Raw genomic sequence first — 22,648 nt, forward strand, 5'->3', positions numbered from 1 at the left:
TGTTTCAATCTATACAATCAATGTTTTAAATGTTTTTATATTACATGTAAACTGCAAAAGTCTTTGATAGTTCCATAGAATTGTGAAAATAAATTCACTGCTTACTGTTCTAAGGTTCTTTTATAATGTAATCTTACAAGTTTACTTAGAAAGTAATCTCATAATAGATCATGCGACTTCAACCTCCAGGCTCCAGGAGAAAGGAGACTAACGGGAGATTGGACAGCCATTTGTCTGGGATGGTGTGGGGTTTCCTGCTTTTGCGGAGGGTTGGACTGGAGAATCTCCAAGGTCCCTTCCAACTCTGTTATTCTGTTATTCCAGTTAGGGATGGCAAATATCTTGGTAACCATTAGATGTCAGCAAAGAGATACAGAAAATGCTCACTCTTTGGATCTTGTGAGCCCACATATTTAACTCACAAATGCTACAATCACAATTGATCCAAAATGTTGTGTCCCATGTATTTACTGGCTTTTGGCACTGGGAACATGTAATACAAATTTTGCAGGCCCTGCAATGGTTGTTGATTGGCACAACATTTAAGGGTACAACTTAAAGTGCTGGTTTTGTCCTATGGACTCAATTGGTTAAAGAATTAGGCTAGAAACCCAGTGACTGTACGTTTTAATCCTGTCTCGGGCACAAAACTAGTTGAGTGACCTTGGACCAGTTTGTTTTCCTCAGCCCTAGGAATGAGGCAATGGGAAATCATTTCTGAAAAACGCTCCCAAGAAAATTGGAGGGACTTTTCCAGGCAGTCTTCAAGGACTGGGCACAACTGAATGGAAGAAAAAAAAAATACCTATAAAGCTCTAAGCAAAGTGGTATTTAAAAAAAAACTAAAGCAAGTAATAGTACTTCAAAACAACCTGTATATATTCCACTCTGATTCTTTTCCAACTCGTGTTGAATGTTGAGAATATCCTGAAGTATGTATATTTGCTTCTACAGGGAGGACAGGATAATTATTGAGCTGGACGCCTTCTGTTCTTAATAACTGAATGGTAGCCTAAATACAGACACCAGGAGAAGAAAACATCTATCAATGCACTAATATAAAAAGATCAAAACTGTATAAAGTTCTTAGTGACAGACATAGACTACTCTTATTCTTATGTTTTCTTCCTATGCACAGATGCCACAGCAAAGCTAAAGCTGGATGCTTACTTCCCAATTACATTGCCTGTAGGGGAAGACAAATCTTTCCATGATTAATTTTAAATTAGTTCCAAGAAATAATCATTCTGGTTCTGGAGGTTTTGGGTTATTTTATTTCACTTAGAGAATATTTCAGGATCTAAAACCCTCACTTAATCCTAAACTCTTGAGTTTCAGCAAATCAATTTATATTCACACATCACAGGGAACTAAACTGGTTGAAAAACATAAATGAAAGATTTAAAAAAAAAAACTTTTATATTTGAATTAAACCTATATTATGACAAAATAAGAATTTTAGTCTTTGTTTCTTAATATTAAATGCAATAGAAGCTTAATTTCAGCTGTATCCTCCGATACATTTTGTATGAATAGTTCAGATGCTAAGAAAAAAACCCTCAGTTATAAAAGCTCTTATGTAGACTGAATAGTAATGGAACTTGCATTCCACAGATATTGGTATGTAACTCCAGTTTGGTCTAGTACCAGTTTAATCTAGTGATGAAGGCACAGGGCTAGAAAGCAAGAGATCATGAGTTCAAGTCTCACTATGGCCATGAAAGCCAGCTGGGTGACCTTGGGCCAGTCATACTTTCTTAGCCCAGCTCACCTCACAGGATTGTTGTTGTGGAGAAAATAATAGGAAGAAAGTATGTTGGACATGTTGGATGCCTTAAGTTATTTGTAAAAATAAGGGCAGAATAAAAATAAATGAATAAATAAGCTCCCTGCATTGTCTGTTGTTGGTCATGCTGAATGGGACTTCTAAGAGTTGAAGTGTAACAAAATATGAGTCCATATTCCTGTTTTTTACACTGGAAAAGAAATTTCCTTGTACGCAGAACATGTAAAATTTTATGAGATTAATCTTTCAATTCAGACAGTCATGTCAAACTGCTGGCCTCCGGGCCGGATGCGTCACACCGAAACCCTGCCCACCCCATTGCCGGCAATGGGGAAAAAGTCCCGATATGTCACACGGCATCATATGATGTCACGAGTTTTTACATGCCTGTCCTATGCTAAGGCTCAAGACAATCTGTTTGAAAAGCACGATCCCCATGAAAAAGTAGTTAATGAGAAATAAGAAACCCAACTGGTGTAATTTCTTTAATACAAAACTACACGCATAGAGGAGACGAACATTATAAGCATAATTCTTTTTACTGTTGGCCAGAGTTTCTTAGAGACCCTTTCTCAATAAAAAGCAGCCATATGTAAACAAGCTAGAATAATGAAGATCAGTATCCTATGCCAAATGCATTAAAAGGACTTTAAAATCATCTCATAGTTGTATAATTTACTAACCTCTGCATTGATACATCTTACTTCTGCTAAGGTTCTAAGCAGATCTCTTTCTAAAGAAAATACTTTGATCGGCACCGGTGACTCTCTTAATATGTTTCCTTCGGAATCATCAGATGTAGTTGCACTACCTTTTTTCTTCACCACTAAGAGACACATAAAATGCATTAATTTAACAACATTTTGTGTAAACATTTAGTGAAACTCTTACAATTTAGAAATTCTTTGTGAAAGATTGGCTCACTTAGAATTTGAAAGAAGCACAGTTCTGCTGGTTGGAGGGGGGGGTAGGCTATACAGGCGGTCCTCGACTTACCACAGTTCATTTAGTGACTGTTTGAAGTTACAATGGGACTGAAAAAAAGGGACTTATGACCATTTTTCACACTTATGACCGTTGCAGCATTGCCATGTCCATGTGATCAGAATTCAGACACTTGGCAACTGACTCATATTTATGACTGTTGCTGTGTCCCAGAGTCATGTGATCCCCTTTTGTGACCTTCTAACAAGCAAAGTCAATGGGGGAGCCAGATTCACTTTACTACTCACTTCAGAAATGTCTCACTTAGCAACAGAAATTTTGGGCTCAGTTGGGATCCATGTATAAAATTTTTCAATTAAAAAAAATTGTGATCCTAAGTCTAGGACTACTTGTATTGCAACATTTCCTTCAGATCACATCTTCCATGAAAACATGCTAAGAGGGCAAAAGCAAATCCAACAAGAATTAGATGAGCGCAGGGAGTTTTCTATACTAAATCTCTTTGCTGCAATCTAATATTCATGTGGAATTTTGTTGCCGAGATCATATTAGCAATGCTCTTCTAAGGCAATCTAAGTTGCTGGCATCCAAATGAAACTATTAATTGTCAACATCACATTGACTAAAAAAAAGAAGCACTTTTAGTACTAAAAAAATTCATCTTCCCTTGTGGCAAGAATAAACCAATGACTGCAATTAATAGCATTAAATCAACATTTTCAAGTGATGATTTTAAAAAATAGTCAGGGCAAGGTCATGCCTATAAATCTAGGAAATGAATATCCTCTTTTTCTGTTTTACTCCTGCTTAGATCTAAATGACCTTAACATAAAGGTCTGCTAGCACAATTAGGTAAATGCACCTAAACTTCTTCCTAATTGTGAGGAAACCTGATAAAGTCTTTAGAAGCATCCACATGTTTGAAACAGTGAGGACAACACTAGGATGTATGTATTCTAAACATACTTTTATTGCTTTAGTTGCAAACTACAGACAGTCCTTGACTTACAACCACAATTGAGCCTAATACTTCTGTTGTTAAGTGAGACATTTGTTAAGGGAGTTTTGCTCCATTTTACAACTTTCCTTGCCACAGTTGTTAAGTGAATCACTGGAGTTGTTAAGTTAGTAACATGGCTGTTAAGTGAATCAGGCTTCCCCATTGACTTTGATTGTCAGGAGGTCTCAAAAGGGGATCATGTGATCCTGGGACACGGCAACTGTCATATGAGTCAGTTGTGAAGCGTCTGAATTTTGATCATGTGACCATGGAGATGCTGCAAGGTCCCGTGAAAAATGGACCTAGGTAACTTTTTTCAATCAAGTTGTAATTTTGAATGGTCACTAAATGAATTGCTGTAAGTCGAGGACTATCTATATCTTCCCAGAGGTTTAGCACCTTGATATGATAGGAGGGATCAGTATCTCCAATGACACTGAGTTTGAGGCTAATAGAAGATGAGGTCTCAATTGGGTCATCAGTCCTAATAAGACTGAATGAGGAGAGGGGAGGGGTGGAAGCTAAAAGCAATTCACAACAAGAGGGAAGATAAGTGTGGCTCCAAAGACATGAGGGAAACTAACTCGTCTAGGAAAGGGAACCCTAAAATACACAAGATGAAGTCACTGGCAAACCAACTCTGTATTGGTGCCAGAAAAACATAAGAACCTGGCTGAAATATTTAGATAAATTTAGATGCCAGTTGATGTGACAGGAACTTTCTCTGTGAATGGAATAATGTCCATCCCCACAAACCGGAACGTGTATGTCATCTGATGATAATGGAAATTAAGACAACCACTAATTGTTTGTCTATTTCAGATGTACTTGGTACTAGTTCAGGAATTACAATTGTCTACACACATGTAGCCTATTGCTAAATTTGCTCTAAGGAGAGGCATCACTTTTCAGCATGAGAAAATTGCTGCTCGTTTCAATTGTTTGTCTTTAACAATAAGGTTTGAAAAATCTGTATGAATGCTTAACCATGGGAAGGAAGCCCATTCTCACAGGTGTCAGGCTTTCTATATCTTTCAAACATCTGCAAAGTAAAATGAGGCTTCCAGTACAAGCCCCCTACCCACAACTACTCGATTGAGGATATTATTAGCAAGCAGAAATTCACATATTTTGGATATGTGATATAAGTAGACGATGGACTAAAAAAACTATTATTGGCAAGACTGAATAAAGTAGAAGGGAAGATGATTGTTAAGGCAAATGGAAAAGCTTAGGATATCAGTTGAATCTCCTTGGGGTATCTATAAATTGTTTGGAATATTGGAGATATTCATTTATATAGCAACTAATAAAATAATCTGCAGATCTTAATAGTCCAAGCAATTGAGTATTTGAATGTACTTCCTATGAGTGAATAGGTTCTGGCCTCGCGTCTATAAAGAAAAAGAGATTCTATTATTTGCTTTGATTATAAAATAATGTTGCACACAAATACCAAGACTTACCTTTTTTACGTTTTGATACCTTTACCACTTGATTATCATCATACAAAAGACAGAACCTACATGCAGCCCGACAAACATCCCATACGCTTTGCTTCCGTGCTGTTTTTGCTATTTCTGACCATAGGCGGATTCTGTAGCAATGATTTAAAATAAAAATTCATTTTCTTTTAAGAGCACAATAAATATAAACATAGAACTCCTAGAAATAATGTGCTGAATTTTTTTCTCAATCTGCTCATCATTAGGGGTCAAAGGAGGTATTCAGGTAATAAAGAGGACAAATATACTTCTGTAAGTGTCTGTTCTGTTTTCATATTTTGCATTTGTATATGTATGTGTGTCTATGTGTATAGGAAAATTTATCACTCTCTTATAGACTTCCCTCATGTGAAGAAAGGAAGGAAACTTAGAATTGTATAGTCAGACACTGATCTGAGCCACTGAGCAACTGCATCTGCCATAGGGAGGCACTGCAGGAATATTTTCTCTGCATTCCTAGGTTGTATTACCCTGCTCCCTCCCCTCCCCACGTACGGCAAGAGGGGTCTATGACAACTCACCCCGGCTAACTTGTCACAGCCAACTCACTGCAGGACAACTCACCACAGCGAACTCTTTGCAGGACAAGAGTTACAGTAATATCAAAGAAATAGTGGAACAGAACCATTAAAGAAAGGATGCAAAAGGAGAGACAGAATGAAATGTGAATGCCAAAAGTTAAAATATTTTTTTCTTTATTTTAAGTAATTAAATAGAATTGTTAACTTATCCTGCAGCAAGTTTTCCCACGGCAAGTTGGCTGCAGCGAGTTGGCCGTGGCAAGTTGTCCCATTCTGTGGTAAAAGTTCTACAGGTGTTTATTCAAGCCCACCAAACAGGTCCTCAGAAAGCACCCCTGATGCACAGGTCAGGATTCCAAGCTCAGTACAGCCAAGTGTCACTGGGCAACCGAGTCCAATGGGCACACATGAAGTCCAGGAAAGCAGTCCAGGAGTCAAACAGACCAGGATTCAAGGCACAAGTACACAAGTACACAAGGCACAAAACATTGCTCCAGCAACACTCAAGTCCTCAGGGAGGGTTAAGAAGGCAATGCTAGTGCAGACCTTCATGAGAGGGGAGGTTGCCTCCTCATGAATAATCTAGCTGACCAGCATTGTGCCTGCTCCTCTCTGCTCTAGATGTTCTTGGGTCAGGAGGAGATCTGGACTACTATTCCTCATTACTAATGGACAGCAGCTGCTCCTGGTCCTTGCCTGGATCATCCTGGCTGTGGCTTGCCTCCCTCAGCCTTAGCCTGTCCCTTGTCTGATTGACCCAGCTGAGGCTGCTCCATCAGGCTAGCATCCTTTGAGCCCCGATTTTGACCAGTACTTGGCTCCATGCTTTCCTCTAATGACTGAAACTTACCCTCCTCCTCTGAACTTGCATCTGGAGAGGGGTAGGGGTGGATCCATGACATAGCTGAATTCAGTCCATTGATCTTTCTTTTGTTGGATTCTCCCCATACAACAGATTTGATCCCATTTGTGTTCCCTTTCCAATACCTCGGCTCAGTATTCTGGGTCCCTTTATAGAATTTCTTTGCAATATTACATTAGATTGAAAAAATATCAAAAAACAGGAACAATACTTATTAACACTCTACTGATATTTAAACTGAGGGAAATTGTGGCCACCAGAGTGTAGTTTTATCAAGAAAAAATAGTTTTTAAGAAACAAAATAGCTTATTTTTAAATATTTGTCTACAACCATAATTACCTTTCTTTTTCATTTTCGTGTCCTAGTCTCTTCAAATGTCCATCTGCTTTCTCTACATTTCTAGCATGGTGCTCTGCTTTTGCACAGAGATGGCTAATTTGATCTTTATATTTACTTGGGGGAACTAAATAGGAAGGAAGAAAATTTAATATAGTTTGCATTAGTTTCATGGTATTGCTACAATTATTGAGGTACTGGACAATGATCGGTAAATAAAAGTTCTATAGAAACTATAGTATAGTACAGGTAGTCCTTAAAAATTGACTTATGACAATTTTTCACACTTAAAGCTGTTACAACGTCTCCATGGTCATGTAATCAAAATTCAGATGCTTGGCAACTGACTCATATTTATGACAGTTGCAATGTCCTGGAGTCATGTGATCATCTTTTGCGATCTTCTGACAAACAAAGTCAATGGGAAAGCTAGGTTCACTTTACAAGTGTGTTACTAATTTAAGAACTGCAGTGATTCACTTAATAACTATGGCAAGAAAGGTTGTAAAATGGGGCAAAACTAACTTAACAACTGTCTCACTTAGCAACAATAATTTTGGGCTTAATTGTGGTTGTAAGTCGAGGACTAACTGTGGCTGCGATGTGCCAAGTGGTGTCCTGCTTCAAGCAGTCATCAGCAACCAGAAGAAGTGGGCCAGCAGCCACACAAGTTCCTGCTGGACGGGGCTGCTGCTACTGGTGCTGCCGCCGTGAGGCAAGGCAGGTGTTGGTGTGTGGGAGGCCTGGCTGTGGGGGCTCTGAAGTAAGCAAGTGCAGGGCGCATGGGGCAGCTCCATCCTCCCACCCCCATGCTAGCTTGATTTTTAAGTGTGTGCCTTGCCCTACCTCCTACAAACAGAAGGAGTGGGTGGGGTCTTAACTAGGGCTTATTTTGGGGTAGGACATATTAGGCATGCATGTAAAAATCAAGCTAGCGCTTATTTTCAGAATAGGTCTTATTTTCAGAGAAACACGATATGTGCTTCATCTTTCCCTAAACAATTTGCAGAAGGAAACTAAGGTGACAGGAACTGATTTTAATCATTTCCCTAGTGTCATCTGCTATATTCTCTGAGAATAAGTCTTAAACTTTCTTGACTTTTAGAAAGCACTTAAAACCTGGCTGCGTGCCCAGGGATGAGAACTGAGAAGTTAGTGAGGCCCAGGTGGTTTGTTGTAACAAAAATGCTATTTATTTTTTGTTTAGATTAGGGTTTGAGTTTTTACAGTTATTTATATTGCTTTAATTCTTCACTTTAATTCTTCTACACTGCCCAGAGTTGCTTTTGCAAGAGTGTCAGCCATATAAATAAAATCAAATAAGTAAATAATAAACAATTCAAAGGACAAGATGTTTTTGTAACTACAAAACATTGAAAAGTTGACATACGCACACACACACACAAAATATTGATGTATTTCAGAAGTCAAGCAATCCTCTGTTAAATGGTACAAATATTTAAAGTAGCATCTTTTCAAGTCTTCCCAATCTACATTTTTACCAGCTTTCTTTAATTAAAGCTCATCTCTAATTTATATAGAAAATTTACAAAAGGTTTGCTGAAAAGCTGTGGATTTCTTATGGCTTCAGGGAACAAAGTTTTTCTGCAGCATTGAACTACCATAAACAATTTAAGTGGAATATTTTGAAAATACTTTTTGCCCATAAGGATCTTAAATGAAGTCTCAAATTAAGTTCATGAGTGTGAAGGAAAAAAAAAACATCATGCAAATGTGTTGTATTACCTTTGATGTTTGCTTTTAATTAAAACTGATCTGTTCTGTGGTAAAATAGCTCCACCCGAAGTGAAGACCAGAGGCAGGAAAATGGCTCCTGTTCTCATAATTATCACGTTGTACAGTGTAACTTTAGATGTGAGAAGCTGTCACTGATTCTTGAGGGAAGAGGGGATCACTATTAATGGAGCTTTCTCAAAAATTAATTATCTGGCATGGAAGTTATTTAATTTTGCCAATTGCAATAAGGAATCATTGAAGCCAAAGTGGTTAGTCAAAGGGGGATGAAATATCTTAGTTTTGCCATTACTGAAAACTTAAATTACCTTTAGCCTCGTTTTCACTATCAAGAACAACCTGAAAAGCCTCCGGTGCTAGTGCAAGGCCAGCATTCACCAACAGAGAGCGTTTTTTCCTTACACTATCATTTGCGGTTCCTTTTTTAGCCTGGAGAGAAAAAGGACTAATTATATTAGTAAAAATGAAAGAAAATATGATCAATGAAGAAGACACATTTGGGTTCAGGACTCCACCCCAATTAGCTATGTCCCCTCCAAGATATTTTTCCCCTTCATGTTTTTTTTTTTCTTTCCAGATGACAAGCTTTGATTTTTTGCTGCAACCTATCACTGTTGGCTTCTGGAAAGCAACAAACCAAGAAAGCAACCACTTCTCTACCCAAGGCTTTTCTCTTTTTCTCATATTGCATTTCTGTGGCAAACAAGAAGAAAGGTGGCATTTATTAGTTCCCCAACAATATATTTCTGTTGGCCTCAACCCTTTCTCTCTTATCATACTGATAAGACAACTGAGAAACTGTAGCCATTTTCATCTTTTGCTTTCATTGTGTTTTTTTTCCTGTTGTTTGGTATTTCAGATGAGAAATGAGGGGAAAGAAGGAATACTTGAGCTGGTTTAGCTAGCGGTAACAATTGCAACTGTATAAGCATCAAAGTCAATTCTAGATAAAGTTTTGGCGGGCTGAAAAGTTGGGAGGAGAACCCTTGTTTTAGATTAATTGATGAATGTGATTTATGACAGACTTTCTGGGGTGGGAATTGCAACTTGTTACTTTGTAGTGGGGGGGGGAGGGAACTTTAGTCTTGGGTTCAACTATGCTGATACTTTGTTTCCTGAATAAAATGTTCTCTCGGGAATAAATCTTTGCCTTTAAGTTCTTTTCATTGGTTTCATCTATCAGAACCATGACAGTAATGTTTAACAACTGGGGTGTGTGTGTGTGTGTGGCAGCACTCCAACAGCTTAAAATTAAAGCTTTTTAAGACATGTGCAATCTTGCTTTTTCCAATTGTACTGATGCTCTAATAACACATCCTGCTCTAATATATCCAACAATTACCTGTTCAATCATCAAACTTGCTTGGTCTTCTAGACGCTCCAATGACTTATACAGCATGGTGTTTAAGCTAAGCCGATGGAAAGCCATTTTGAGGTATTCATGGTACTGCCCATTGTTATCAAGGTTGATGGCCTTCTCTAGATGTTCCATTGCAGTCTCTACTCTGTCTGCTTTTTCTTCAATACGAGCAATTTCCATATGTACTTGACAACGCAATAAAATCAACATGCTAGGAAGTAACCATAACTGTTTTCAAGTACACAGATTAAGATATTCTATAAAAACTTTCTCCTTATGAAATACATATCTATTACAATTAGGTTTATTATTATTACACACAACAATGTGAAATCACAGCTGCCAGTTCATTAGCCGGTGTTGGCCTATATAGTAATTGCTTTTTAAGAATAGTGATTCACAGATTTTCAAGGATCCATCTACATTGTTTAATCTATACTATAAATATTATTTAAAGGTGAATTAGGCTAGTTTCAAACAGGCTAATTACAGGAAAGATGATCAGGCAATGGGACCCTTGCAGTTCAAAACATCCCTGAATGACACTAATTACTTGGATCATTTCAACTGGTATTTCATTGCTTTGGTTAATCTGATATATTATTTTTTGCTACCTACTTCAGTCACTCTGAACCTATTCTGAGAAAAGGATGGGGAAAGTGAGGCTCTGCTAGTTGTCCTAGACTTCTCAGTGGTTTTTAATACCACCAACCAATGAGTGATCTTTGGGCATTTGTCCTACCTGTTTGATTAAATCCAGAAAGGGGTGCTGGGGAACTCTGATACCTATCCTGTGACCTGATAGTATCTCTCAGTTTCCATCCTATCTATCATATGTTTAGTATCTATATGAAATTGCTAGAGGAATGAGTTTTGGAGTGCATGCCAATGACACCAGGTCTACTTCTTATCATTCACCTTCAACAAAACAATTGATACCCTTGAATATTGCTAATGGGCTAGATGAGGGAGAATAAGCTTAAATTAGACCCAGACAAGATAAAGGATGCTTTTGGTGAATAATAAGATTTAGAATATTAAAGTTTGCAATAGTGAACAGTGCATATCTTGTTCCTCATTTGATTTACTATTTTTTTTATTGAAAATTTTTACAGTTTTACAATAAAATAATCCCTCTCTCCCACCACCCCCCTCCCCCCATCACCCTCCTTCCCAGAGTTGAATACAGGGTTAATAAAAACTAAAAAAACCCTTACAACTTAAATAAACATCAAACAATTATAAACACATTCAAAAAAGAAAATTTTAAATACTTTAACTCCAATATATAAAAACAAAACAAAACAATAGTTCTAATCGTTACCTTAAACATAAATTATTCAAAAGCTAAATAATACTTTTTAATCTCATATTTGTGCTGTATAACATTCACCCATCTTTTCCACACCAAAAAATATTTCTCTTGCGATTGATCTTTCAGATAAGCCGAAATTTTTGCCATTTCAGATAAATAAGAAACTTTAAGAAACCATTCCTCCAAAGTAGGCAAAAACTCCTTCTTCCAATATTGCCCTATCAGCAGCCTTGCCGCTGTAATTAAATTCAACATTAAAATAATTTCTTTATCATCACAATCAACAATAATGCCTAACAAAAACAATTGTGGTGTAAATTTTATCCTTCTATTAAAATTTTTTTGAATGTTCCACCAAATCTTAATCCAAAAAGCCTTTATATTTTTACATGACCACCAAATATGATAATATGTTGCATTCAAACAACCACATCTCCAACATTTAGGCTGCAGATTTGGATACATACGAGACATCTTTTGTGGATCCTCATTTGATTTACTATTTGCCAGCTACAATCTGTCCTGAGCCAGCTGATTTGCCATTGGTTATTCCTCACCTTGGTTATATCCTGTCATCACTACTGCAATATTTTCTATGCAGGACTCCCCTTGAAAAGTGTCCACAAATGTGGCATGTAGGCTGTTAACCAGCATAAAGCACAGTTATCATATGGTGCCTTTATTAAAATATCTGCCAGTTGATACCTCATTGGTATTGTTATATCAGGTGCTCACATTTAAACAGGTATTTAAGTATTTAAAGACCTAAATGGTCTAGGACTTATCTAAGGTAAGCCTCTCCTGTTACAAGCTGTCTGGAAAGATGCAGAAAAAAAACATTTCTGAACAACCTTCTATGGTCAGAGGACCTTCTTTCTGGCATGCCCTCAGATGATGGGATGCCTTTCTTCAGAAATTGATCCTATCTTTCAATATTTGAAAAAAAAAAAAACACGCATCTCTTCCACCAGGTTTTTGATTGTTACATAATTTTAGTATCAAATATATGTTAATTTTAATTTACAGTATGTTTTTATATTCTGCTTTTTCTTTGTTTACTTTATATATTATTTATTTATTTATTTTTTAAACAATCAGTTTATATTTTATTAAAAAGTTTTAGGAGTAGGGAAGAAGTAGGATGGTTAGAGGAGAAGGGGAGGGGAAGAGAGTAGGAGGGGAGGAGAGAAAGAGGAGGGAAGTAGGGAAGGATTAGAGAGGGTGGACGCAGCCTGGGGGGAATGGGCAGGCGGTACCAATGGTTAGGAATTTATTTTAATTGAATTGTATTTTGTATGAATAAATGGAAAATAAAAACTTTTTAATAAAATATATTCTGCTTTTTCAATGTTTGTTAACTGCCTTGAGTGCTCAGATACAGAAGAACATGGAAATAAGTTTGGAGACATACAGGAGCCATTAAGAGAAAATAAATGACAATTCAGTCTTGGGAAAGGGGTGGAATTGAGAAAAAGACTCACAGCAGACCCACCTCGATTCCTTTTGGTATAAGAGGGGGCAGACAGGTTCACAATTCTGTTATTATAACCTATAACAGTAATGTAAACATTCCTATGATTTTTTTTCAAAATTTCCTGATATCAGGCTGACATCCTATAAATCAGTAAATCTATTAAACTAATAAGATATTATGCTATCTAAAACAAAATGAAAGGTAGATTATCCAAGATGAATTTACCTGTCAATCTTCTCAAGGACTTCAGCAATTGCTAGCAGGGATTTTCGTATATGATGTTGCAAATTGTGTTGCAACAGTGGTAAGCAGATATTCCACTGAGTAGTACATACTACCTGAATAATATTAGGATCTCTCAGCCGAATTGCACGGTTCAAAATTAAATCAAGTTTCTGTATAACTTTTAATTGAGCCTGTAGGAATAAAATATGGTTTCCAATTATTATGGAAGCAATACTTTAATGAAGCTAGTCTGAAAGCTCTCTCATAATTGGGATAGCATAACTGACTGATCTGTTAACACTATTCAATTTTTTCACTTTTATAGGTTTGTGCCTTTTTATTGGTAGCTACATTTGGAAGCACAGTTTATGATCTGCACAAGAACATACTCCTGAATTAAAAGATCATTCTTATGCTTTCTAACTTGATTCTCTTACTTTCAAAAGAGACAGACATTGGATTTATAGATCTAAAGTGGAGGGTGTGTCTGCCTTTACAAAATAATATTAAGGAATCAACATACCTCGACAACACTTTTAGTGTAAGTTTCAATTTTAGGCCCAAGTGTTTGGACTTCACAGTCACATTCCAAGCAATCTAACTCAATTTCTCTTCCTAGATCCTATTAATATAAGCAAAATTTAATTAAAGATAAATAATCAGGAACCATCTCCGTTGCTTTCAATTATTTACTTATAATGTTCAGATTTTCTGCTTGTAGATATTGTAGAGGCCTAATTTACATATAACATTTACCCAGCCTTCCTGGAGAATGAAAGTTCTAATCAACTAGGCCTCTTCAAGCCAACCACTCTCTCTCTGCCCTAGGAGAAAGCAAGAGAAAGCCACTTCTGACCATGTTGCCCCCCCCCAAAATGAATGTACTTATCCAGGTAAAAGTTTCCAGATATTTCACTACTTGAAAACATATCATTTCATTTATAATGTGACTATTGCGATTATGACAGTGGAGTGGTTCCAAAGCACCGGCACAAACAATATTTATTAGAGAATGCATATCCTTTAAAACAGTGGCACCTCAAGTTTTTGGGCACCAGAGACCGGTTCTGTGGAGAGAGATTTTTCCATGGACCGGAGAGAGCATGGTTTCGTGTACTGCTTGCATCCTGCGGATGGGGCTTCACTTGTTTGTGTGGCTCAGTTTCTGGCATGCCATGGCCCAGTGCCGGTCCACAGATGGGGAGTTGGGGGATCCCTGTTTTAAAAGGGGACTGTGCAGGTGGTCATATGAAGTCCTTTTTAAGCACTTGGGGGAAAATGGTGGTTTTAATTATTTTAAGGTTCATCAAAAATATTCACATGCACTTATAACACATTCCAAATCACTCTTTAAAAAGATTTGAATATCCCAATAAAAAATTTAAAATCTTATTCATCCAGCTGAAAGTAGAATACAGAAGCAGACAAGTGGTAATATAACTGTCAACGCTGCTAATATTGAATATTCTTGCTTTGACAAAATATGCAGAACTGTCTGGCATTTTTAGAGTTAATTCAGATGACAGAGAAAAGGGAGGGGAATAATAACAAAAGCCCAGGAAAAGGAACAGAAGTGAATCTTTGCCCTCTGGGCTAATTGGAAGATGTGGCTTGTGACTGCAAGATAAGGGAGGGGTTTAGCAAGAAAAGTTAGATGCCAGCAAGAGGAATTCAGATTCTGGCATAAACCTCCATGATGTGCCGTCAGTTTGTAAAACTGTTAATAAAGGCTTTAGGATAAACATGCCTGGAAGTTCTTTGAAATGTTTCATTATTCGGAACTATGACTTCCACTTTCTATTATTATGGACATATATAATGTGATTTCTTTATGTTTTCAATAATACATTCATCTACATTCTATTTCTAATTATTGTTTTAAGAGAATGGTGCTTCTAGGGAACAATGTGTTTCATGGACTTTGATCATTGTTTTAACAAAGTAATTTTAGAATGATTTTTTTATTTGTTTCTTTTGTTTATACGGCATCTTTCCACCCAAAATACATTTATATACAAGTTAAAAAAGTTAATCTTTCGTAATAATCATGCATCATGACAATCTAATTCAAGCTAGGATTTCTTAATACTCACATGAATTTTATAATTCTTCAACTCTTTTAAACATAACATTGCAATATTTATACAATTTAACCTCAAAGAAAGTCGTGCTAGTTCCAGCAGCAAAGATATTCTGCAAAAATAAAAAAAACAGAATCAGAATAAAACTAGCAAGTAACAGTGACTTTTATGCACTAAAGACTAATAATTACCTTGCTTACTCAGAAGTAATTTCAACTGAGTTATGAACAAAAATATAGGAGAGTGGTTGCAAGTTTAGTATCCCAGTTGGTTTATTGTAAGAGAGAAGTACAGGGAGCAGTAATATAAATAAAATCTGATAGATTTTTTAAAAATTTAGTTAGAAAGGTAGATCATTCTCTTCTCTTGCTAAATAGCATGTCAAGCTGTCACAGCAACTAAGAAAAGGTGTCACAAAACTGAGAGAAAAGGAAAGGAAGGAATCCTATCTTCTTCTTTTCCTACTATATTGGTTAAATAAATAGTTCTAGGTTTCAAGCTGACAACTACAATCTTGTTATAAGGAGCTGCTGAGGATCTCCCACCACACAGAGAAGGATTAGCTGCCCTAATATGGGGCGCCACAGGGGAATAAAGCCTATTTTTCCATCAGGCTTTCCCTAATATTTATGGCATGAAACAACATTAGTATTTTCTCTATGGTGCTCATTATTTGAAAGAGGCAAATCTCGTTCAATCATGAACATATTTCAGAATGCTTGGAAGCCTGTGTTAGGAAAAAGAGCTAAATCTGAGCTATAACAAGGAGTTGATTTGTGTGATAAATAATACAGAGAATTATCATTTATATTGTGTGGGGAAATCATTTGGTATCGGGGGATAAATAGTTCACACTGAGCACAGAAGGTATTTACTTGGATTCTCATACATGTTCAGCAGGGAAGAGACTATTCAATGCAGAATGGTCCTTGGGTGTAGCTAAATCAACAGTGATGGAGTCCTACTCGGAGAGGCTTTCCTGTGATAATTGATTCTGTCCCATGTGCTGGGCTACTTTGTCCATTATCTAGGGTTGCTGGCTCATCTGGGGTAGCTACTTAGTTTTGATATTGGAGTGAGGCACTGGACAGTTATTTTGACAATCAGTGAAGGAGCCAGACAGCCAATAGGCATTGGGTGAATCCTTAATGAGAAATACTGACAAAGTCAGAGGTCTTCAAACTTGGTCCTTTTATAACTTATGGACTTCAACTCCCAGAATTTTGGGAGTTGAAGTCCACAAGTCATAAAAGGGCCAAGTTTGAAGACCCCTGGACTAAGTAATGATTCTTTTCCTGCAGCAGCTGAAACAGGAATAGGCAATCAAGCTGTCAGGCTCCTTTTATCAAGACTCAGCAGTAAAGACCTTTTGACTTTACATGATTAAATTCATTTCCTGGGCTAGATCCTTGGCAGAAGTCTCACAGACATCTAGATAAGAGTCTCTTATAGCAGAGAAATGAATCCCAATGAAACAGCTAATGGCCCGTTGTCAATGTTAAAGGTGAAAGTGCATCAGTTATTAAAATTGTAGCTCCAGCAACTTCTCATGAATGAATGGACCTTTTGCACAGTTCTTGGTGTCCTTGAATGTGAAGGGTTGTTGAGTGTTTTAAAAAAAACCTATGAATTCTTGCCAGATAAGTTTAAAAAATTTAAAACATTTGTACCGGCTGCCCATCTTAAATAACTCCAGGTGGTTCACAACAGCAATAAAACCAGGAAATATAAAACAATCATAAATCGGTAAAACAAAATAAAAAATCCTGTACCAGGAAGGGGAAACAACCCACCATACAACAAAGCATAAATTTTGAATAAAAAATAAATGAAATAGTTCCATGAATGCTCACCCACCTCAAATAAATCCTTTAGAACAGGGGTCCCCAACTCCTGGGTCATCGCCCACTACCAGGTTGTAGTCTATTCGGTACTGGGCTGCTTAACCTGCTGGCTGGAGTGTGCACACGCAGCTCAACTTGCGCAGGCTGGTGGGCAATCACATGCATGCAAGCCGGCCCACCGCTTGTGCAAATTGGGCTGTGCGCAGGCGTACTAGCCCGCCATTTGCGCAAGGGCTGTGTGCATGGGCATGCCAGCCTACCAGTTGTGTAGCCCAGTTCTCCTCTCCCCCACCCCCCCTGCTGGGCCACCAAGCCACAAAGGTTGGGGACAGTGTTTTAGAACATAAAAAATAAATACCAAAAATATAAACATCCAAAGCTATGTAAGCAATACATACATAAACATGCAAAATACACATTTTACATTTAAAAAGGCAAAAAAAACAGAAGTCACTACAATAGACTTGAAGAAAGAAGAAGAAAAATAGAACAAATATACCAACAAAAAAGAAAATTTCTTCATTGAAGTTTGATATATCATCTGAACACTAACAGATGGGGAAAAAACAGAATTCAGCTAAATAACTCATTATCACCTGACTCATTCACCAAACATTAAAATAAATCTGAACAAAGTAAATATCTGAACAAAGTAAATATATCAATTTTATTTTTTAGATCTGGATACAATAAATATATTGTTTTTAAAGTTTCCAGAATGTTGTTAAATATGAAACTCACCTTTCATTACGTTTTACTTGTTTTCTAGATCCTTTCAAAATTTCAAATATGTTATTCAAATCTGTAGCAGCATCTTCTGGAATCTGATTTTTATCTAATTGCCTGCAATTATTTTATAAGTAGAAGATTAATAATATTTTGCAAATTTTCTATCTATCTCTATGTATCCATCTCCATCCATCCATCCATCTTAAGTACTTTTAGGCCAAATAAAGTCCATCTTGTAAAATCATCTAGAGTGGGTCTACATAAGTTCTTGATCCCACAAGAAATGAGTGGGGTTTGGGTCAGTAACAATCCCAACAATGGAATATGTCTATCATTCTGAAAATACATAACGACTTTGATTCTTCACAAGGAAAGAAAGTGGGCATTTTATTCTTTTTTATTATTGTATTATCAATGATTTATGTATCTATGGAACTTGCTTATGTTGAGATATTTCTGCACATTGCTCAGTCATTAGATTTAAATAGTCAATTGTACTTTAAGCAAGAAGACTGCTTTTTATAAAACATTACAAATGCAGTTTAGGATATATAAGAGGTAAAAAAAAAATAGAGGGAAAAATGGAACCTATGCTGCCTTGAGTTACTGAACTTAAAACAGGATGTAATTCTAACAGATCAATAAATTCAATTTGTGCATTTTCTTTTACTTATGATTTCCACGATACTGGTCTATCTTTAGATATATAAACATCAAAGAAGTACATGCGTAAAAGCTGATACTTACCCTTTGATTGTTTGAATTTTATATATGATATTCAAATTAAGAGAGCTTTCAAATTTGTCTTCTATATCTAAAACATCCACTAGTTTGTTACGCACCTGTAAACAATTACAGCAACTACATTATCAGATTATAGAAAGAAGAAAACCATCAGAATTTCCAACATTGAAATTCAATGTAGATTCCTGGTATTTTCATTATAGGCTCTATATGATAACTATGTACAGCGGAAGATTTCCCCATTTTTAAAATCAGATTTGACTTTTCATTATGGTCATTCTTAAAGTACAAAACAATTAGATTTCAATCTAACACAAAGATCTCCCTAAGGGTAAAATGGTTCCTTGAGTGAAACTATGTAGATCATCAAACTATACACGATTACCAAATACTTTGCTCAACTCAACTATCTTTGCTCAAATTAAACTGTAACACACACTTTTCCTTTCTTTTTAATCTATTTTTATTTTATTCAAAAAAAGTTAAAATACAAAACACCAAAAGCTCTTCCCCAAGATGTCTGCTGAACAGTAGGAACTTTTCTTTTTCCTGCTGATGATTTGCCAATTTTACTGCCAAAGCTGGTTCTTTGGCAGTGCTGCTCCTTGGATCTAAACGGGAGCACTCAGAAATGACCCAAGACAGCTTTTGGATGGCTTTGGACCCACCTGGGAAGGGGAGTCTTGAAGATTCCAGTTCTCTTTGGGAGCAGTCAGAAAGCTACTGGGCATATATCTGCCTCTCAGCAGTTCGTTTTCTTAAATATGCATGGGTTTTAACTTCACTTTTTGAAACCTCTGTGTTACTTTGTTTTTTATCTTTAAAAGTTGACTGGTTGGCTGAAGGCTGATTTATTTTAACCCCATGCTGGACTCTATCTGTTTTTTTTCCTTTTGATTTATGCTGTTTTGAATAATTTTTATTTCTCTATAAAGAAACATGGCATATCCTTGGATGGTGGAAGTGCTTTTATTTGATTTACATTTTATTGGACTACAGGGATTTTATATTTTATCAATTGGCAAAAAGTTTGGAGTTTATCTTTCTTAATCTTTCTTTTAATCCTGGATCAAAATATCCAGAAAATATTTTCCCTACTCTTTTTTCTTCTTATTCTGTTTTGAAGAACAACAATGCAACAGATTATAGAAAAGGGAAGGAGGCTGATACTCGAAAAAAGACTGTTTGGCTGAAAGCTTTTTTAAAAGGTTTGAGGAACTTATTAATGCTGTGGAAAACATTCAGAGGCAAGTGACTGTAAATAAATTAAACTACAAAAGGAATGTGATTTCAAAACAGTAGATTCTTAGGAACTATAAACCCAGACTTAGAAATGTCAGAGATGACTCCATACACCCCCCCCCTCAATTTCAAGTCTGCATTCTTATCCAATAGCAGAAAACTCTCTGAGTGGGTAACTAACAAATTGGAGTTTTTTTAGTGGATTGAAGGAGATTAGGGAATGGATTTATCACATTTAACTGGGGAACAATTTCATGTGGACTTTTTTGGGGAAGATAGACTGGTGTGAATGTATTGTATTTAATCAGACAACAATTGATAAGAGTTGGTATTAAGAAACAAACATGGATGTTTGATCCAGGTCAATCAATGTTAATTTTGGGGATGGTATGGGATAGTTAAGAAGTTGTGGTAAATTTCCTACAAGTTGATTATAATAATAGAGTTTTGGAATTTTAATCTTGTATTTTTATTATTGTTATCATGTTAACTATTTTGTTATTAATATAGTATATAAATGATAAGTTAAAAACTTGGAAATAGAATTAGTAGTTTAGTACAGTGGTGGCGAACCTATGGCACGGGTGCCAGAGGTGGCACACAGAGCCCTCTCTGTGGGCATGCGTGCCGTTGCCCCAGTCCTAGGCCTTCAGCTGGGTTTTATAAAACCTTTTCGCTTTAGGCCTCCGCCGCCGTGTGCAAAAAAAAAAAAAATTCAATCAGTCAATTTCAACTTCTCGCAGGGGAAAAAAAAGATCTTACAAAGTTGGAATTGATTGATTGAACTTTTTAGTCCTACCGAGGCTGCCGTTATTACCACAGCAACGCCCAGCCAATGGGCCACGCCCAGTCAATTGGCCACACCCACCCAGCACTCGACGATGCATAAGTGGGTTTTGGGTTGCAGTTTGGGCACTCGGTCTCTAAAAGGTTCGCCATCATTGGTTTAGTAGTTTAAAATTCTTTGGGCCTGTTTCACAATTAATATATTGTTGTAATATATTAATCAGCATTCAAATGGGAGGTAACAATATGTCTATGTGTGCTAGTCTTTTTTAATGCACTTTTTTCTTTTTAATGTTCTTTGTTTTGCTTTTTTTCTTTCTTTGTTCTCCCTCCCCCACAAAATTGGTATAACATTCTTTTCCATAATGAATCATCAATTTATCACCCATACATTTATTTTTTCCCTTAAAATGTAGCATTATACAGGGTGTCATTAGATTCTTTACTACTTTCAATTTCAATTTCTCACAGTGCAGGACAGTTGAGTGCAGGACAGGACCAAATTAGCAGAATAACAGAGTTGGAAGGGACCTTAGTCCAACCCTATGCTCAAACAGGAAAAATGGAACTTCTCCTTGAGCTCCTAAAGGCTATAAATCTAACAGGTAAATAAACTGCTAGATAGCAGTGTCTTTTTCTTCTTATATTTTTATTTCATTTTTTGTTTCCTACTACAATATATCCTTCTCATTTTTTTATTATGTATCATAAATTATCCATATTATTAGAAGGATATAAAGCGAGATTACTCATTCAGGTGAAACACCAACTTTCATACATGTAACTTTTCTAGCATTCTGTTAGCATCAAGGGAAAAATATAAGTTGTATGTAACATTTTCAAAAGTTACCATTATTGAAAATAAATTCTGATATCTACTTGGAACATTTTCTTCAATGAATGTGGCTGCAGTGGATGAAAAGGTTGTGGCTTCTTCTATTCTGGAAGCATCCAGGAAACACTCCAGCAATTCTCTGGGATGAAAAAGTGGTTATATTAAATATCCTTTGGAAAAGTATTGGTAAACAATACATGATTTATTATTATTTTTTGACAAAAGCCTTTGAAAACTTGAAAGTTCTTTATTTTATAATCTTGAGTGAAAATGAAGATACTCATCATATATGTGTTACATGATCACTCATTTTGAAGATAAGAAAATAGAAAAAATATTACTCAATTAATCAGATGCACAATGGTAAAAAAGAAAAAAATAAGAAAAATGCAATCCTATCAAACATACTTTTAAAAACCATTTGGCTATACATCAAATAATGTTTTAAAAAAATGATAATCTGTCCAGTGTAGCAGAATAAAATTAAATGTGCTTTTCTTTCATTTTCTCTTACTGAGAAATCTGTCCAATAATCTGCATTTTTGTTAGGACAAAAAGGATGATCTCTCTGTCCATATATTACATTTACCCAAACTTTAGGACACTGTAGCCATTATGCAATTTTTGTATGTGTAGATGTAGAACTGAAGCATATACAAGTAGTCCTCACAATTGCCCTGCTTAATGGACATTCAATAGTGCTGAAAAAGTAACTTTACAACTGGTCCTCACAGTTCCTTGATGATCATGTAACTGACATCCAGAGGCTCCACAACTGGCAGGCATTTATGATAATCACATGATTGCCATTTGCATGCTTCACAGCTGGCTTTTGACAAGCAGAGAAAATGAAGAAGTAAAATTACAAGTGGTGATCACGTGATTGCACACTTAATATCCATGGGTGACTTGTTTAATGATCACAGCAGAAGTGAGATTGTAAATCCATCATGATCATATGAAGTCTCGCCTAACAACTGCATTTGCTTAGCTATGGAGTTGCCAGTCCCAACTGCGGTCATTAAGTAAGGACTACCAATATGAAGTGGAGTAATATGTATTTGAGATGCTAAGATCCTCAAAACAGATACACAGTGTATATATATAAAGATATGCTTGTACTCCCCTGAACTGAAAATCATGTCCCGTTAGAAAAAAATATCACAACAAAAAGTGTAGGTCCTTAAGTCTCCTATTAAGTTAATTTTAAACCAGTCATTTAGTGAGTCTATGACTTGCATAAACAGGTTTTATGAGGTTTTCCAAAAACCATTAGATCAGCTTCCATAATCATTTAAAAGT

At 36.3% G+C, this 22,648-nt stretch overlaps 1 protein-coding gene across 4 annotated transcripts in view; it reads right to left on the reverse strand.

Annotated features, from left to right (window-relative positions):
* The window catches only part of CFAP46 (cilia and flagella associated protein 46), a 97,331-nt gene that overhangs the window by 68,336 nt on the left and 6,347 nt on the right, over positions 1 to 22,648 (reverse strand). For 3 of the 4 annotated variants that reach the window (XR_005556059.1, XM_039337454.1, XM_039337452.1), the window contains exons 7-18: positions 21,362 to 21,485; positions 18,487 to 18,581; positions 17,752 to 17,853; positions 15,179 to 15,278; positions 13,609 to 13,707; positions 13,086 to 13,276; positions 10,054 to 10,282; positions 9,020 to 9,140; positions 6,960 to 7,083; positions 5,198 to 5,328; positions 2,470 to 2,612; positions 873 to 1,012 (exon numbers count right to left, since the gene is read on the reverse strand). Coding sequence is in view for 3 of the 4 variants with exons in the window: in XM_039337454.1 (XP_039193388.1) it covers positions 873 to 1,012; positions 2,470 to 2,612; positions 5,198 to 5,328; positions 6,960 to 7,083; positions 9,020 to 9,140; positions 10,054 to 10,282; positions 13,086 to 13,276; positions 13,609 to 13,707; positions 15,179 to 15,278; positions 17,752 to 17,853; positions 18,487 to 18,581; positions 21,362 to 21,485 (1,599 nt within the window). In the remaining variant the exon portion in view is untranslated. Of the gene's footprint in view, positions 1 to 872; positions 1,013 to 2,469; positions 2,613 to 5,197; positions 5,329 to 6,959; positions 7,084 to 9,019; positions 9,141 to 10,053; positions 10,283 to 13,085; positions 13,277 to 13,608; positions 13,708 to 15,178; positions 15,279 to 17,751; positions 17,854 to 18,486; positions 18,582 to 21,361; positions 21,486 to 22,648 lie in introns of those variants that run through there. The other variant, XM_039337455.1, reaches the window with a different exon arrangement.

This window comes from Crotalus tigris, unplaced genomic scaffold (assembly GCF_016545835.1).
Source record: "Crotalus tigris isolate CLP2741 ecotype Arizona unplaced genomic scaffold, ASM1654583v1 scf7180000017678.2327064, whole genome shotgun sequence".
Taxonomy (NCBI): domain Eukaryota; kingdom Metazoa; phylum Chordata; class Lepidosauria; order Squamata; family Viperidae; genus Crotalus; species Crotalus tigris.